This window comes from Nelusetta ayraudi, unplaced genomic scaffold, assembly GCF_046127955.1.
Source record: "Nelusetta ayraudi isolate G7.1 ecotype Tasmania unplaced genomic scaffold, CSIRO-AGI_Nayr_v1 ptg000011l, whole genome shotgun sequence".
In the NCBI taxonomy this organism is placed as follows: domain Eukaryota; kingdom Metazoa; phylum Chordata; class Actinopteri; order Tetraodontiformes; family Monacanthidae; genus Nelusetta; species Nelusetta ayraudi.
Genome location: NW_027466061.1, coordinates 10401644 through 10419077, shown reverse-complemented (window position 1 = coordinate 10419077; position 17434 = coordinate 10401644). Strand labels below are relative to the sequence as shown.

At 45.7% G+C, this 17434-nt stretch overlaps 1 protein-coding gene across 3 annotated transcripts; it reads left to right on the top strand.

The window, feature by feature from the left end:
* Positions 1-313: 313 nt before the first annotated feature.
* LOC142884833 (leucine-rich repeat-containing protein 52-like) lies at positions 314-15455 on the top strand. Of its 3 annotated transcripts, none has more exons than XM_076020766.1 (3): positions 314-413; positions 1954-3596; positions 10652-15455. In XM_076020766.1, the coding sequence occupies exons 2-3, from the start codon at positions 2945-2947 to the stop codon at positions 10999-11001; spliced, it is 1002 nt and encodes a 333-aa protein (XP_075876881.1). In that variant the 5' UTR covers positions 314-413; positions 1954-2944; the 3' UTR covers positions 11002-15455. The 3 variants fall into 3 exon arrangements, with proteins under 3 accessions (XP_075876881.1, XP_075876880.1, XP_075876882.1); XM_076020765.1 differs by having other exon boundaries at positions 866-3596; XM_076020767.1 differs by lacking the exon at positions 314-413 and having other exon boundaries at positions 663-2740; positions 2811-3596.
* The last annotated feature ends 1979 nt before the right edge of the window (positions 15456-17434 follow it).

Genomic DNA, 17434 nt, shown 5'->3' with positions numbered 1-17434 from the left:
GTGAAAGTAGGAATTACATATCTTTAAGAGATAAGTATTTCCTTTTATAACCTTATGACAGGGTTAAGTCCATTCTGATAGTAATACATTGTTACTTTTCTCGGCTTTCCAGCAATTATTTTTGTAGTATGAATTTAAAAAAAAGCAAACATTTTATATATGCCAATAACATCTATGTTTAGTAATCCTCTTTTTAAATAAACTCAGGATGTACTCAAAAATAGCATTTTTCTGAGTTGTTCTAATTCTTATTTTTCATCTAACATCACACAAATCACACAAATTCAACACATTTTATGCCATTTGGTTTGCAGGCTGTACGATGGTGCCATTGTTAAGACTGTCGCATCACAACAAGAAACCTTTCTGTGTGGCGTTTGCTTGTTCTCCCTGCGACTACACGGTTTCTCCAGGTACTCCAGCTTCCTCCCATAGCCCAAAGACACACACAGTAAACATATTTGCAAGTCGATGTGTCCATAAATGTGTGTGTGAATGGATGCTTGTCTAGGACCTTTGCCCCAGGTTGGTTTATGCAGGCTCCAACACCCTCCTGTGACCTTGAGTGCGGGATTAAGCAGTGTTAGAAATGAAATGGATGGATTTGGTTAACTAACAAGAAGAGCCTAAATGTAATTGAGTCCATTTAGTTGCCTCTTATGCCAGAGAGACTGATGGGGAGGGATCACTCTGTTAGGTAATTAGTATTGATCAATTTGAATAACATTAAACAAGATGTTAAGATTACGTTGAGATTATTAATAATTCAAGCTATTGATTTGTTTTTGAACAGGCAGACAGTAGTACAGTACAGACTTTTCTCCGCTAGATGTCCTCGTCGAGCCGTTGAACGTCTTTCACGCAGCCAAACAGCTGTGTTTCAGTCCGCTGGGTGGCAAGTGTGAAACTGCACCTCGGTTGCACACGATCACAGGCCTCCTGCTCCTCTTCAAACCTGGCAACGGCCACTGAGGGACGCAGAGTTGACGTCTGCGGATCAGCGCGAGCACTAAAGAAGACTGACGGCAGTTTGTTCTGCAGCAGTATGTGCACTCCAGGCCTATTTCACTCACTGACTGTCAGCGGCACATCTGTCCTCCTCCTCCTCCTCCTCTTTCTCCTCCTCCACTTCCATCATGTCGAGTCTGATTCAGCACTTCAACACCTACACAGAGAACCAAGAATAGACTCAAACCGAGACCAGAGAGAGGAGGAAAAACAACTGCTGCCCGAGACCACCTTGTCCCATCTCATCTCGTCCCTCATCTGCTGCTCCTGGCTGGCCGTGTGTGCATGCGTGTGTTTGTGCAATGTGTGCCCGTGGCTGATATGCCAGTCATTGTGGAAAAAACTCATCGCACATATAGGTCAGAGTGGTGCAAAGAGGCTGATATGGATCCTCTCCCTCTACACATCGTGAACAATGGCCTCGTTTCCCCGCGACATCTGATTATGCAGCACGCTATGGCAGGCCTCTCAGGTGTCGACTGCACTTGCTTTTTGTTCTGCTGCACAAACACATGCGCGCGCACACATACACACCTGAGACAGCACATCCGACATGTAAAACATATAGAATCATACACGCATTTGTGATCCAACGCAGCTTCCACGTATAAATACATCAGCGCACCCACACAGACACACACACGCACACTCCTGCCAGCCTGCAAACATCCAGAAATACATCTTACAGCATTGCACACTATCTGATGCAGCTTCTGCAGATACACAAATACACACTACACTTCAGTCAGCACGTCCAACACGTGACAAAACCCACTGTCACACATACAAACATCACATACTTATGATCTGATGCAACTCTCTCTCTCTCTCTCTCTCTCTCTGTCTCTGTCTCTCTCTCTCTCTGTCTCTCCCCCCCCTCTCTCTCTCTGTCTCTCTCTGTCTCTCTCCCTCTCTCTCTCTCACACACACACACACCTGAGACAGTTAATTAAAAACCCAAATCATTACATACACACTTCTATGCAGCTTCCATCAGGCACTCCCAGATCTAAGATTTACACAGAAAGAAGCTAATGCATCGTAAGAATATGAAACGCCACCTTTTATCATTTTAATCAGTCATGCACTTATGGTGTGACGCCACTCACATAAGTGCACACTCAATACGCAGGGGAAACTGAAAAAGCAAACATATTTAATCATACAGTGTGTTACAGTGTGTTACAGTGTGTTACACATCCCATGATGCTCCAACTCGCACGTGCTTCAAGCCACCACCACTCAGCTGCCGCTCACTCTCATTTCATTGGCTTCCAATTTATTTAGACTTTGTGGACCTCGGGGCGATTAGTATTAGTATTAGTTTTCATTTTAAAAACACGACCGATGATTTGCATTTCCTCCGCTGGCCCGCGGCTCCAGAGCCAGAGATCACTCCACCCCCCCCCCGCCCACACCCGCCACGCAGCCTAGTCTCCCCCCATCACCCTTCTCTTCTCGCCCTCCCCCCCCTCTTCCTCGTCCTCCCCCCTCATTTGGATTTAGTTTCAAAAAACGAGACGATGGCAGAGCGCGCCGCGGAGCCGGAGCGGGAGCAGCGCAGCGCGAGAGGACGCGATGGGGAGATTTCATGCGCGGATTGATGCGTCCCCGACGGACGAGAGTAGCCGTTCAACCCGCGGCATGTGAGGCGGCACAGACGGGTCTGCCGGTCAAGTTTTCGCACGCTGGATGGGAAGCGCGCCGGATCCAGACACCGCGACAGGATGAAGTGAGACGTTGCTCGCAAGAGGTTGCCACGGGCGAGCGCTCGGTCTGACCCCTCTCTCTCTCTCTCTCAGTGCGTGTGTGGAGATTATTTATTTCATTATATATTTTCCCGGGAAAAAAACGACCTCGGCGCCGATGTCTCAATGAAGAATGTGACCGCGTCTGACAGTGTCCAAGCAGGGTGGATGAAGCCCGCGGCGGTGTCATGCGTCTTGCCCCGCAGCCAAGCGCGCACCCCTTGCGGCTCGTAGTGCTGCTGCTCCTCCTCGCCGTGGGTTCGAGCGCCTCCCCGGTGCTCGCGTCGGGCTGCCCGGACCGGTGCGTGTGCGATGACCAGCTGGTGGTCCAGTGCGCCGGACAGCACCTGACCACCTTCCCGGTCAACCTGCCGCTGGCCACACGGCAGCTCATCATCTCCAACAACCGCATCGTGGAGCTGCCGCCCCTGGCGCTCAACTACCTCTCGGACCTGGTCTACTTGGACTGCAGCAACAACTCGCTGATGGAGATCTCTGAGTCCACCTTCGGCAACCTGCACAGGCTGGCCTACCTGGACCTCTCATTCAACACCCTGAGCCGGATTGAGGACCGGACCTTTGGCCCCTTGGCCAGCCTGGTGATGCTGAGGATGACTGACAACCCGGGGCTCTCGGAGATCCACCAGGACGCCTTTGCGGAGAACGAGGCCCTGCAGGTGCTGGATGTGAGTCGGAACAACCTGACGGCGCTCAACATCTCCTCCCTGATTGCGTTGCCCTCATTGCGCTCCGTGGGCCTCAGCGGGAACCCGTGGAGCTGCGAGTGCGACAACGAGGACCTCTGCCTCTGGGTCCACCTGGAGGGCTTCAAATTCCAAGGTCATTCCCGTTGGTCTGTTTTATCTCTCTGAAATGTCTTGAGTTGACACTGTCACGGCATGACCTTCACCGATTTGTTTCTTTCTGTGGACCAAACATGGGAGCCCCGCTCATGCTAAATTTGGTCCACTGTGCTCCATTTATGACGTAGATAATCCGGGGTTATGTAAAGCAATGGCCTTTTTGCTGGTGACCAGCCTAAAATTAACAGCCTCGCATGCCGGCAAAATTAAGAGATACTGACACGACAGGCAGTGCGGCTGGTTCCGTCGGTGCAGCAGAGTAGATCTCTAATAGGCGAGAGAGCCATTGGGGTTGACTATTTCTCTGAACATTTGGAGACTTTAAATTACAACTTTGACACATTTAATTAACAGTTTAGAGTGGACGGCAGCCTGGGAGAAAGTACCACTTGGTGTCCATGACATTTTGGATTATGACAAAAATGAAAGAGAAATGTAATAATGTCCTTTCAGCCTCAACACCTCAACAGAACCTGAACCTGAAAGACACTGTTAAAGTCTGGGGCTGCTCAGACACGTCAGTCCATCCATACTCCATATAAACATCATATGGGAAAAAAAAGATCTGCAAAAATAACTGTACTTGTAGCACAAATATGGCTGTGCCACAAGTGGAAAGGCCATAGATTTCTTCCAAATGGCAGCAAAGGTCTTCCTCAGATGGCTCAGAGCGAGGGATGACTACACTCACTCCGAGCCAGCACTGCTGGGTTCCCCCGCACATCCCGTTACGTAAAACCGTCTGTTACTTCCGCGTTTCTGCACACAGCAGACAGCATCACGTCATCCTGCTCTGACAACATAACACCATTAGCTGCAGGAAGCGCCGCGTCGTGTCACGTTGCCAAAAGAGTTCCGCGGCCGAGGACGAGAGACGCAGGTGACGGCGGTGGAGCGTGGCGGTGGAAAGACCACCGGAGGCGAGCACCACGTCTGATTTCTCCTCGTGTTTGCCAAACGCGGCGATCCTGGGAGGAAGTCACAGTGCAGTAGTGCAAGATTAACAGATGATTGTGGAGGCATCGGGCTTTGATTGAAATGACGTACTGTTGTTCAAGTGACCTGATTCCGATTTGTCATCCCTCTCGAGTCACACAGTTTGGCTCTGTTACTTGAGCATACAAGCAGGAGAAAAAATAAGATCAATGAATCTGGATGTCTGGTGTCGCTCAGTAGTGAAAATAATTAAGACATAAATCTAAAATATCTAACTGTAAGGTGTGACTTGTTATGTAGACTATCCAGTTCACTTCTTTTTCCTTTGCCAAATTGATTTGCTCTGCTCTATTCCCCTCAGACAGATGAACATTGAACTTTTTCAAAATGTTACAATCAGATTTTTCCATCTACTTCAAACTAAACCCTTATGAAACGCTTTGGAAAGCTTGAACTTTTAGTCTTGCCTTTGTTCTTCACTGCATTGAATGCAAACTGTTCCATTGGTTTGGCCCAGCATGTTTCCTGTTCTGGGAAGCAAATTACAAGCAAAGTTTAACTAAGGGTTAATGCACATGACTGACAGCGTGTCCAGGCTGCAGCTTGTGGATGCAAACATGAGGTCGCAGGCAGCTAATCGGAAACGGGGCCTGAAACGTGTAAATCCGTCCTTAAACGTCGACCTCACACCTTCTTCCTGTTTCCAGCCCTGACAGACGTGAGTGCCGTGCATCAATCTTTACGACTTTGCGCGACTATGCTCGTCGTGCTTCGGCGCGGATGTGTCACTATGCAAAAGGGCAGCCGCTATTTATAGTGCGTTTTACGGAGTGCGAAGCCTGACAAAATCCTGACACCACGGCTGTAATGCACCCACCGCATTTCGCTAAAAAGGCATCCCCGGATTGTCACTCCCACCCGCACACACACGAGGCAAACGGCGTGGTCCCCGTGCAGCTCAGGACGAATCCGAATGAGTCTGCCCTATTTTTTTCCCCTACTCGTTTTTTTTTCTCTTCCTTTTCATCTGGATTAGTTTGGTGTGCAGCCTCTTCTCTGGAGAAGGCAGACACGCAGCAGATGTACACACTCCCCGCCTCCGTAATGCAAACACCTCAGCCGTCTGACTGACTCTCTCAAGTCCATCGCGCTGAAACTGAGTCGACTTGGTGCGTGCTGGGCAGGGTTTTTGGGATTACTCCATAAAAGTAATCCAACTACAGATTACTCCTTAAAAAGCAATATAGATATTTCTTTAACTACTTTGTTTCATAAGTAATCAATTACTAATTACTTAAGTTAAAAGAAAGATACAATAACAGTTGCTAGGGGCTTTGGAATGAACTTTATTGAAGTGCAAATTTTGCCATTCCAAATATTGTCATCTTCTTTCCTGCACATAATGTACAACAAACCACGATATTCCTTGATTCAGACGAAATGAACTCAAAATAATGTTTGTATTTCCTGTTTTTTCTTTTGCCACCGCCATGCTTGTTTTGGTGCATCGTCTCATATCAATGATGTTGCATGCACTGCTGCATCATCAGTCTGCGACATCCATAACAATCGTTACTTGATAAAGTTATTATGATATAATTACTAGTTTTGCCACGGTAATCCTGCTACATTACTCCGTTACTCTAAAGGTAGTTTAAGTACTGTAGTGGATTACTTAGTAATAGATTACTCGCCAACACTGGTGCTGGGCAGACGTGCCCCGGCTGTGCATTTCCATGCATGTTTATGTTTATGGGCGCATGAGACCGTCTGTCTTGACTGACCAGCTACCTTCAACCGCCGTCCTGCCCTTCTGCTCCTCCTCCTCAACCCCCCTGTCGTCCTTACTTGTGCGATTTGACCCACCGGATCCAGCCCCACTGAAGGAAGGTGTAGCATCGAGATAAGATCAGACAGAAGTTTATTCATCCCCACTGGGGAACGTTAATAGTTCCCGCAGCTCCACAGGTGCTGATGATGTTTGCTTTAGGTTTGCACACATCCAGTAGTTTACATTAATGCAGCACATTTATTGCGTGTTGGTTCCTTAGTTCCTTATGGGGAGACTTGCACTCTGTCATTCCGCACTGACTGGAAGTCAACAACAATTCTCCGTTGTTGTGTTATTACACCTGCTACTATTTACTTTTGCTTAATATTGGCGACTTTTTCGCAAAAACAATCTTTTTATCAATGAGTGACTGAGTGTCCCCGACCAGGAAGACACAGTCTGGAGCAAGTGAGTGTACAGACTCTGATCAGAACGAAGATCCTGTCCATCCTTGCCCTTGTTTTGTGAATTTGCATTCAAATGAGTTTATTGGGTATTTATATGCACATCCATGTCTTACACGAAACCCGTTTATCCTAACCAGGCTTTCACTCTGATTCGCTCCTGCTGGGTGTCGTTGGGCCTCCAACGACACTCACATACATGCGGAGGCAGGCGGAGAGGTGAGTCAAAGTCACCCGGCCCTGTGTTTGCGCCCGGCAGCAGACTTCTTCACGCCCCCACAAAGGGGGAGTGGCCAAGGGGCTTTGGCTGCTCCATCCCTCCCTCACTCCATCCCTCCGTCAGTCTCTACAGGCCTCGTTATCTCGCCCTGTCTGGCTCTCACCTGGTTCACGCAGCAGTGCCTTCTCGCCTGTCTCCTCATGTCAGGACGGGCGTCAACAGCGGACGAGCACGAGCGAGAGAGCGCGGGGAGGGAAAAAAGAGGCGAGGACGGCCAGAGGAAGGAAGCAACAGATTCTCCTTGGTCTCGCCTTTCCGGCCAGATTAGCGCTCTCCCAGCTGTTATATAAGGGCAGCATCTCGAAATAGAGCAGAGTCTGAATGAGGAGAGGAAGGAGGGAAAGCCCTCCTTGTTTTGATGCGCGTCCCGGTGGGTGGGTGGGGGAGAAAAGAGGGATGTGTGGAAGGGAGTGGAGCCAGAAGGGTTTTCCTTCCTTGCTGTGAGGCTCACACACTGACACGTGTATGTGCACACACACACACACACACACACACACACACACACACACACGCACACACACACGCACACACACTCGGATACAAAGACACACAAGCATCCTCTGCAAGGACACAGATAGGAAAAGCCTGGTGGAGGAGGCATCGTTTGTGCATGTGTGTAAAGACAGAGGGTTGGATGTGTGTGCATGCGTGTGCGAGTGAGGGAGCGTGCGCACATTTACACGTGCACGCAAATACGCACGCACACTCTCTGACAAGCGCATTGTGTGCACGGCGGCAGCCTGGGAGAGGATCAGGCCTCGCTCGGCTTTGAATTCTCGGCGGTGCAGCTTAGAGGAGCCAGCCGTCCCGACGTTTCCTCGCCGTGCACGCTCGCTCGCTCGCTCTCAGATCTGCCGAGGAGCTTCGGCGAGGATAAGAGGCGGGATTTATGCACCCAATGAATACTATACAAAGCTGACATCTCCGCCGTTTGCTGCAAATTGACTCGTCAGGTGTTTGGATTGAAGGCAGGCATGTCGCGCCTCCCACCGACCTGAACTCCGACATCTGCTGCTGCTGAGAAATACATGATAATGTATTCAAAGTACTAGTAGTAGACAGCACATTTGAAAATGTTCAGCTAAGGTTACCAAATGTTTTAGTTCTACGAAGTCACGTATAATTAACATTTACGTTGACCAAAAGAACGGGTCAGAGTGGATTTTGGATATGAAATGACAACAATTGTGACCTGACATGATAAATTAAGAGGTATTCTTTTGTAGATGCCACTAAATGTTGCAAACTGGGCCTTTAATAGATGCAAAAGGAAATATAATTTTCTCAAGAGACAAATGGTTTTCTAACAATAATAAAGTATTCAAGTTCATCTTAATTAAAAAAAAACAAAAAAGACCAGAATAATCTCTATAGAAACGAGTCAGCTCCTCAGATGGACAGAGTCAAGAATGAAAGACGTTCTTAGTGTGACTGCCGACACTGAGAGACTTCCATTCTGGTAACATCAAACACCGGAGCCGCGGAGGAGCAACATCACATCATCACGCTGATGCAAAGTTAATGATTTATGCATGCGAGACCTACTCCTGTGCTCATTAAGCCTGGGTGTATATGCATAAATAATATTTGCGTGGAGGAGATGCATCTTCTAAAGGGCATTGTTGTAGAAAGTGTGGGGAGAACTGCACTGTGCAGAAAGTTCCAATGTCTTTGATCTCTCCTGGCGGGAAACCATAACAAAAGCCAATTAAAGCCGCGGCCGCCTGCAGACGGGAACCCCGCGCTTTGTTTTCTGCCTACACCAACTAAACCCTCTGACAAACTTTTGCGCTATTTCATGAAAAACGCCTCTGCCGTCAGGCACCGTCAGGTGTATTTAATAAATCTGGCCAATAAGCCCTTTAAACCGGTTTCCATCCGAGCCCTGCTGCAGCTTTGCAGCACTAAAAGGGAATGAATCGAAGGTTTGCTTCATTCCAGCAAGGTGTGAGTCATATGCGAGCCTGATAATGAGAAGCCGGTATTGTCTGTTTTCAGGCAGACACAAAAGCCAGAGTCACTCCGGCATCCTGCTGCGAAGAAAGCAGCTTGAATAATTCATATGCGACTGTTTTGTTGTAATTTAATGCTGCATCAACGACCAGGAAGTTTCCAAAACCCAGTGTGGCTCTCTGATAACAGCAGCCACAATGTAGCGCTGCCACGTTCATTTTTCTTCATTTTTTTTAAATTCTCGTCAGCTGCGTGAGCCTGAATAGGTTTTTGCATATTTCCAGCTTGTTTGGCCGCCATTTACACTTTTTATGCTAAAGCAAGGCAACGTTCTAAGCCTGAACTGGCGCTATACATGTAAAAACTTTCCATCCTAAGCTTCTTTACACATCAAAGAGTCGTCACGTCCTCTATGATAATTGTATGCCGGCTCTCCATGGGGGCTGCTGCCGCTGCACTGCAGGAGATCAGAACTTTAGGGACCTTGAGAATATATTTCATCAGGCAGGCTCCTAACTTGAGTGACAGCTTTCGTGTATGGAATGCAATGTTTTGCCAATTTTTAAACTGTTCGTGTTTTCAGCTAAGGGGTTTGTGTATTGAGATTTAGCTACTGTATTTTTCAATTCTTCATTTCCCCCCCCAGTGGAACTGTCACCTGCCTGGGAATGTTGTCCATAAAGTGGGAAAGGTGCATTGCCCTTAGTGACGTAAAAGACACAAATACAACAACAACAAAATCCAGTTATCATCTGGGATTGCTGAAGGGAATTTTGCTTGTGAAGATCACCATTAACAAGTAGATTAGACCGTAAACTTATTTACTTGTGAATTCTATAAGCTTTAGGAAAAAGAATGTCACTTTCTTTAAGGTGCGAATGCAATATTGCATCCAAGACAGAAATTTTAATTTTAAGATTGAGTTCAGTCAAGAAGAAAGATGGTCCTTATTTTCTCGCCCACTTAAAAAAAAAAATACATGATCGCTTTACTCATAACATCAAACTGATGGAAAACGTTGCATTTGAATTTACAAAGAGGTGACGATAACAGCTACCTAAAGCTTACCTCAAGTTTGAATTAGACGGTTTAGCTCATTGAACGTATGTAAAGATGGGAGGAGTCATCGTGATGTCACCCGTTGGTTTGCAAAAACCTGTTTTAGCCTCGAGTGAGTTTCCGATCCGTTTTGAAGATTGAAAATTGCACATTTGGATGTGTGGGCGGTACCGCAGGTGGACAATGATTGATGTGTAAGCCGACTGAAGTTGGCAACTAAACCGTTGCCACGCCCACAAGTTTATGGCCAATCTTTAATCAAAATTATCCAAAATCAAAAGGACAAGATGGACATTAAAGACTATTTGTTGCTATTTTTATTTTGACTTGCAATTTAATCCAGCAAAACAAATAATGCTCCTTTCTATTTTCATCATTTTCAGCCTTTTTGCAACCAATTTTGGGCAGTCATTGCTGGTAAAACGATGTCTCCTTTTTGAAACCTGTAGACCTTTTTATACAGTCAGCGGTTTAGCTTCACCTTTAAACAACAGAAGCAAAATGAAATAACCATTTCAACTAGGCTAGACTTTCTGTGATAATCTTCCCCTGATGTGTTTGCCTGACAGATGAGGGCCAGACGGTGTGCGGCTCGCCTCCCGACATGCAGGGCCGTCGGCTGGGCGAAGTGGGCATCCAGCTACGGACGTTGTGTCACCACACTCTGGGCTCCTGGGACTACCTTTTCTTTGTCGCCATCGGCTTTGTCATCTTTGCCGCCGGCACGGTGTCGGCCTGGCTGATGGGCGTGGTGATGGTGCTCTATGAGCGCTACATCAAGAAGAAGGAGGAACAGCTGGATGTGGACGAGGAGGAGGAGGAGGAGGGCGAGGACCGGGCCGGTGACAGGACGGGACGCGCGACGCGGTCCAGGAGCGATCACGGCAACGGGAATTTGAAAATGACACACACTGTGTGAGAGATTTGCGTCAGTTTTCCTGCCCGCTACTGGATTCCCACAGTGCCTCCTGTCGACTTCCGGGTCTGCCTGTGAAGTCTAGCGACACTCTACACAGCACAAGTCTTCTTAACACTTTGGAATATTGGAATAGCATCGCACACATTATTATTATTATTATTATTTTTCATTTGAATTTACTCGTGTTTGATGTGTATTTCAGGTTGACGCTACACGTGCGGCCATTGCTGAGGTCCAGACAGGGTTTTTACAGGGCATGTGTGCAGGCTTTTGTTTGATTGGTTAATCACTTTGGATTAGTTGGTTCACAAGTTCACCATCACAATGGGTGACAGTCGGCGTCGCCTTGAGCTTAGCAGATTTCCAACTCAATATAACTTGCAATTACAGGCTATAATCTCACTGTCTCATTTATTTTGGTTGGGGCCTCCAGCAGGAGTCATATTCAGCATCTTGAAAATAGCTTTACATAATGTGCCCACCTGTCTAATATTGATCTTTAAAGACTCATTGTGTTGGATTTAGTGGTTCCTAATAGGAAGACAGTGTAATGCAAACAATAGAGGTCTGTGTATTTATTACAGTGTGTGTAGCGTGGCCTTGCTGTCGCGTTAGCTGTAGTCGTCAACTGATGAACTGAAATCTGATTGGTGGGCTGAAATATTGGTTCCTTTTGCGTAGAAAAGGCCAAACAGTGGTCTTACAAACATCTTCCAATGTCCTGTTTGATACTAAATCTCTCCTATGCCAGCGGTGATATTGGGGTTAAATCACCAAACGCAGAGCAACTCCACATTCTGCGCAACTGAAGAAACAAGCGGACCTGCTCGTGATGTCAGTGAAAATGCATAGCACGCATGGCAAATCAAGCCCAACAGATCACTTTTTTCATTTTATTAATAATGATCGCTATGTGTGTATTTTGTATTCTGTTTCATGCCTGCAGGTAAATGCTGCACAATGGGTCTTTAAGTCAGAAACAGCTGGCTCAGTTAGCAAAAGGACTGGATACAGCAAAAGTGTTCACCAGATGACCAGAGCCACTTCATCAACTAAACTGTCTGAGCAGCGTTTTTAATGTGAACCACTTTCTAGCCTGCAAATTTAACAAATAAGAAAGATAAATCTGTGTCTTACTGGACCCTTTCCCAACTTTGCAACAAATAGATGAGAAAGTAGTATTACTAGCAGCAAAAGTATGTTATGTAATGAAATACCTGGACATCTTCAAGTTGGTTCTGCCCATTGCTGCCCAGTTTGCTTGGGAGAAACTAAAAGTTTTAGCAAATAGAAAAGGAATAAACCCTGTTTCTCAATATTAGAAAATGATGCCATATTTTCAGTTTTGTAGGATGTTAAATCTGCTTCCTGGCTTTTTGTGTCCAGGTGATGTGTTCTTGCCACCCTGGATGTTATGCATTCATGCATGACATCCTGGCACGTACACTAGTGCACGATAGCTTGTGTTTTGGCAGTGAGTCCAGATGAGTATTTAAAAAGAGAGCTTATGAATCCAACTCCACTCGGGAAGTGCATCATCCTATCTTTTTTCTTTCTCTCTGCATGCACCACTGATGCACCTTAATGCCTGAAAGTTTTCTACAATCTGCGAGAGGGTGAGGGAGAAAGCAGATTTTCTGCACTGGATAGTATTCCCTGTATGTATTAAATCTAAATGCTTCCTCAGAAAAAAAAAATCTTTCTCTATTAAATAGTCGACATGTCCAGGGTGTCACTCTGCTTTCACCCTATGATAGCTGGGATCGGGATCCAGCAGACCCCCGTGACCCTGAGCTCAGGAAGAAGCGGGTATTGAAAACATATGGATGGAAGGATATTAAATAGTACGTGTGTTAAACTTTTCATTACTCTTTTTGAGCTGAGTGAATTTAAAGTCCAAATTTACTTTTGTAAAAAAATTATGAATTCAACTTTTAGCGGTATCAACACAAAACAGTAGATTTCCATTACTTTTTTCTGTCACGCTCCACTGACCCTGGCATTGACTGTTGCGAACACAGTTGGGACCAAAACGAAATCGTAATGATTTCAGGTGCATCCTCCGCCAGTGTGATTTGTCAGTTAGTGATGTCTGGGATCTTTTTCTGCGACAGAGAACAGCCAAGGCATTTTTGGACCTGTGGATCTGTGTTTCTCTCACTTTTGCAAGCTCTTCTTTTTACAATATTATAAAAGTGCTCATCTTCTCATATTTGGACATATGTGAGTGGACAAAAAGAAGGCATGTTGGCACATCATAGGATGGAACACTGCAGATTGCAGAAGTTTGGATAATGACATAAATAGAGGGTTCATTTAATTAAGCTTTTTTTTTTTTTTTTCTTCTTTAACTGACCTGCAAATAGGAAAGCACTGTCTGGTGGAGAAATGCATAGCTATGCATGTACATGACTGGATGCCAAGAGTGTTGGTCCAAGATAGTACACTGACCCATATACTGTACCTGTAAGTTGCCTACTCAAGCAGATTGCTGAGATGCCTCTTATTCTATATATTCTACTGGTTGCCCATGTGGCTTTGCGTGTGACGTTTTGCATGAGTTTTTCTCCAGTATATTTTACAAAATGCATTGCGTAAAGTGCATGTCTATGGAAGTCGGTGTCATGAACTCTCATATATCCTTCCACATGCAAGTGTGTGTGTCGTGCCGCGACGCAACATCGCCACGCGGCCGCGCCGCCCGGTAACAAGAGATCTGTTGCCCCGATTCATGTCAGCACGGTGACACGTATGGAATGACAAGGAATAGCCGCCGCCACGTCTGCCGCCTCCTCACCACGCGGCCTCGCTGGTCCTGAACACCACAGGCTCAGAAAAGCCCTGCAGTTTTGAAGCCTGCTGCTACGCTGGGCGTTTGGTGGTGCTTCACGGGGATGAGTATGCCCAGCGCCAATAATACACTAAGTGGATGAGCTGAAATTCAATATTCTGCCGCTTTTTACACCCCCACACTGCAAACTGTGTGTGCTTGAGCACAGAGACAAAAAAAATGGCTCACAGCTGCAGCAAAAATCACAATCATAGCAGCCCAAATACAAAAAAAACATTTAATATTTTTAAAAAGCTACTTCCTGATGCCGACTTGAGCAACACCTTCTAAAATCATGAAAACAGCATAAACTATAAATTGAGTAGGATACAGTTTGAGAATAGGCTGCCCTTTCCCTCTCAGACAATGATACAATGCCATCTTTATAGAATTACGCAACTGAAGCTAGCCGAAGATTAGCTTAGCTTTATGATTGATGAGGAAAAGCTAACTTGCTGTTGTCAAGTCCTTCGTGTGGTTCCATCAAATCTGAGAGATGAAAAAAATTGCTTTGCTTTCTATGTTCAGTTTACAGACGATAATTTAAATTGACAAATCACAGCTATGTGCCACACGCTAAGAGCTAGATTTGTCTTTAGCATGTAAACAACAACCTTCTGGTCTCAAATATACAATACAAATATACAAGTATGTTTCCATAAATGTTAAACTGTGCGTTTTCTTAACAAGACGTATTGTCAGATACAGCGATACATCAAAGATTCCATTTTTACCCCTTGATAATGGATAAATTCTGACAAACATGGTTGTTCGAGTCTTTCCAATAGACCCGGCAGTGTATAGGACAACTCGTCTTCCTGCCCAAATGAGCAGGTATCAAAAATAAATCACTAAAGGTTCTTGACTTAATGCACGCTGTTCTATTCCATCCCAGAAAATGGATGTAAAGCTTGAGAGTGGAGACGCAGTGAGCTGGCAGAGGTCGCGTTGAGAGCACAGCTGTGACTGGAGGGGCCAGTGCAGTGAATAGACAAGGAAATAGGGAAAAAAATAAACATTTGTGTCGCCACTGAGCTCAAGGCGAGCTGGCCACTGTAAAAAAGAAAAAAAGAAAAAGAAAATACATGCCCACAGACAAGAGATGTGACATCAAGCAAGAGTGGCTCTAACCGAGCGTAATAGCCCTCTGACACGTCGATTTATAAACACACTCAGTCACACGCACACGCACACACACACACACACACACACACACACACACACACACACACACACACACACACACACACGCATGCACACACAGAAGGAGGGACTGAGAGGGAAAAACTGGGAGCAAATCCTTTGGTCACGGCGTGGCGGAATGACTTCAACCAAAGTTGATTGGTGGTTTATTCTCGGAGAGTGCAGCACCTGCAAACCTGCATTTTGTTTTATTTTATTTTTTTAATTTTCAGTTAATTCCATCACCTTCCATCATTGATCACTGCCAATTTCATGGATGACGGTGCGAGTTTACCGTCAGCCAGACACAGCGAGCAGGAACCGAGGACTGCGACTTATATTAAGTTACTTGGAATCCACGTGCACACAGGCAGGACAGTGCACGACCCTGTTGATCTCATTATGTCATTTCTTTTAACCCAAATAAAGCAGCTCAAGGCCTGTTGTTGGTTTGTTTGTCTTCTGTCCTCTTCAGCATTTAAAGAAATCTGCTGCCTGTCTGCAGGGATTCACTTCGATTTGATTCCACATTATTGTGTCTGAACCGACAGTCAGTCATTTCCATTCTTCTCTAACACGCTTATTGCTGGAACGCTGTGGGTCAGCGGTAGACAGACGACCCTCCTGCTCGGCTTGCCGTCGAGGGAGGACAGTGTACGGCCCCACTGCTGCCCCGTGTCTGCACACAGGCTCAAGGGCCTGACAGTTGTGTATCCTTCCCCAGCAATAAAAAGGTCATTTGGGAGGAGATGGTGTGCGTTCCTTTAGTGCGTCACAGTGCTGCCTAAAGAGTTGTTTTTTTGGGTGTGTGTGTGTGTGCCATCATTTCTCTTTGAACACACTTTGCCCACTGTTTTTATGCGTCATTTGCAGCCGAGTTGAAAAACAACATCAGACCCCTCAGGAGGAAAACGAGAGCGGGTGAACTACTGCAATGACAGTTCTGGTTCGTCCAGCACAGTCTGGAGCTGTGTATGTGAGATGTGATGTGATCATTTCTAGGACACACTGAAACAGAGAATGTGGGATGGAGAAACATGTGACTTTTCATGTATATAAATAATCATGCAAGGCTGCAGTCCAGGGCGAGAAAAGGTCTGAAAATGAATATGATATGGGACCTTTTAAATCAGTGACTCAAAATAAAAACATACTGGTGTGTTATTTTCCACTTTGTCTCCCACAGACACACACAGCAAACTGCAAAACCACACATCCAGCACTGATCTTGGACTGGCTTTCAGCTGGACATGTGTGTGTGTGTGTGTGTGTGTGTGTGTGTCTGCACTGGTTCACCGTGATGTTAATCCAATGGAGCATGCTGCAAAAGCGAGATAACAACATGCTTTACTCACTCACTCACTCACAGCGTCTGGAAACTGCACTATGTTTCATTATGTTTCAAACAGAAGCAGAATCATTTTAAATTGGTCGCTGGTATTTTTTATCATCTTTGTTTTTTTTTTTGTCCAACAACACTGAAGCGGCTCAGGAGAGTGTTTTATTTCCTTTGACCCACTCTCTTCCTGTCAGTCTTTTTTTTTATGCCTCTCTTTGCTTCACTTAGTTGTGGGAGGATATTTTTGGCCATTAATCCTATTTTTACACCTGTCCGTTTCTGCGCTGATGTCACTGTTTCCGTCACTGTCTCTTGACTGAAGTTGTGAGGGGAGGTGTCTAAATTTGCCCTGGTGCGTGCCATTGGATGAGGAGAGCGGTTTTAATGTTAAGCTGAAGGCGTGTTAAGAGTCACAAAATCTGTCTGCCACCTCCAAAGGCCATACAGTCACAAATTATCTTCTATTATTAACGCATCATCCTTTCAGAGGAGGTCAGATGAGGAGCGGCTTTCTCAGAGGATTTCAATATGTCTCTTCAAAATTGCTTGTGTTTTTTTCCAGGATTGCATAACTTAAAGGGTTCAAAAAAGTTTCCCAAATGATTTTCATTTTGTACGTTGTTTTAATTGCTGCCTCAATTTTTTCCCCCCAACCTGTCAGATCCAGTTCACATATTCCTCCCCAAAATAGCACAGAGAACCTGTCCTAGGTCAAGAGGACTTTAAGTAGTTAGAAGCCTACTGGTCTACTAGATGACATTGTAGACACATTTGCACCTTGGGTGCAGTGATACAGTTGCCACTGACAGAAATAAGGAGGTGACAATTAACCTCAGCACATTTAGAAATAAAAGTCAACTCTTCATCTGGTTGTTATGTTATGTAATACCTCCGTTTGATCCAAACACATGGTGATACAAAAGGAAGACACATGAACTGAGAGACCGACTGATATTTTGTCAGCATTTCAATTTCTAAAACTGAAATCCAATGTGTTTTGCGCTAGGCTGTAAACAGAGGGCTAAATGTGCTGTTTTCTTTGAACAAGTGTGTGAGCAGCAGTGTGTGCTGCTGCTGCTGCT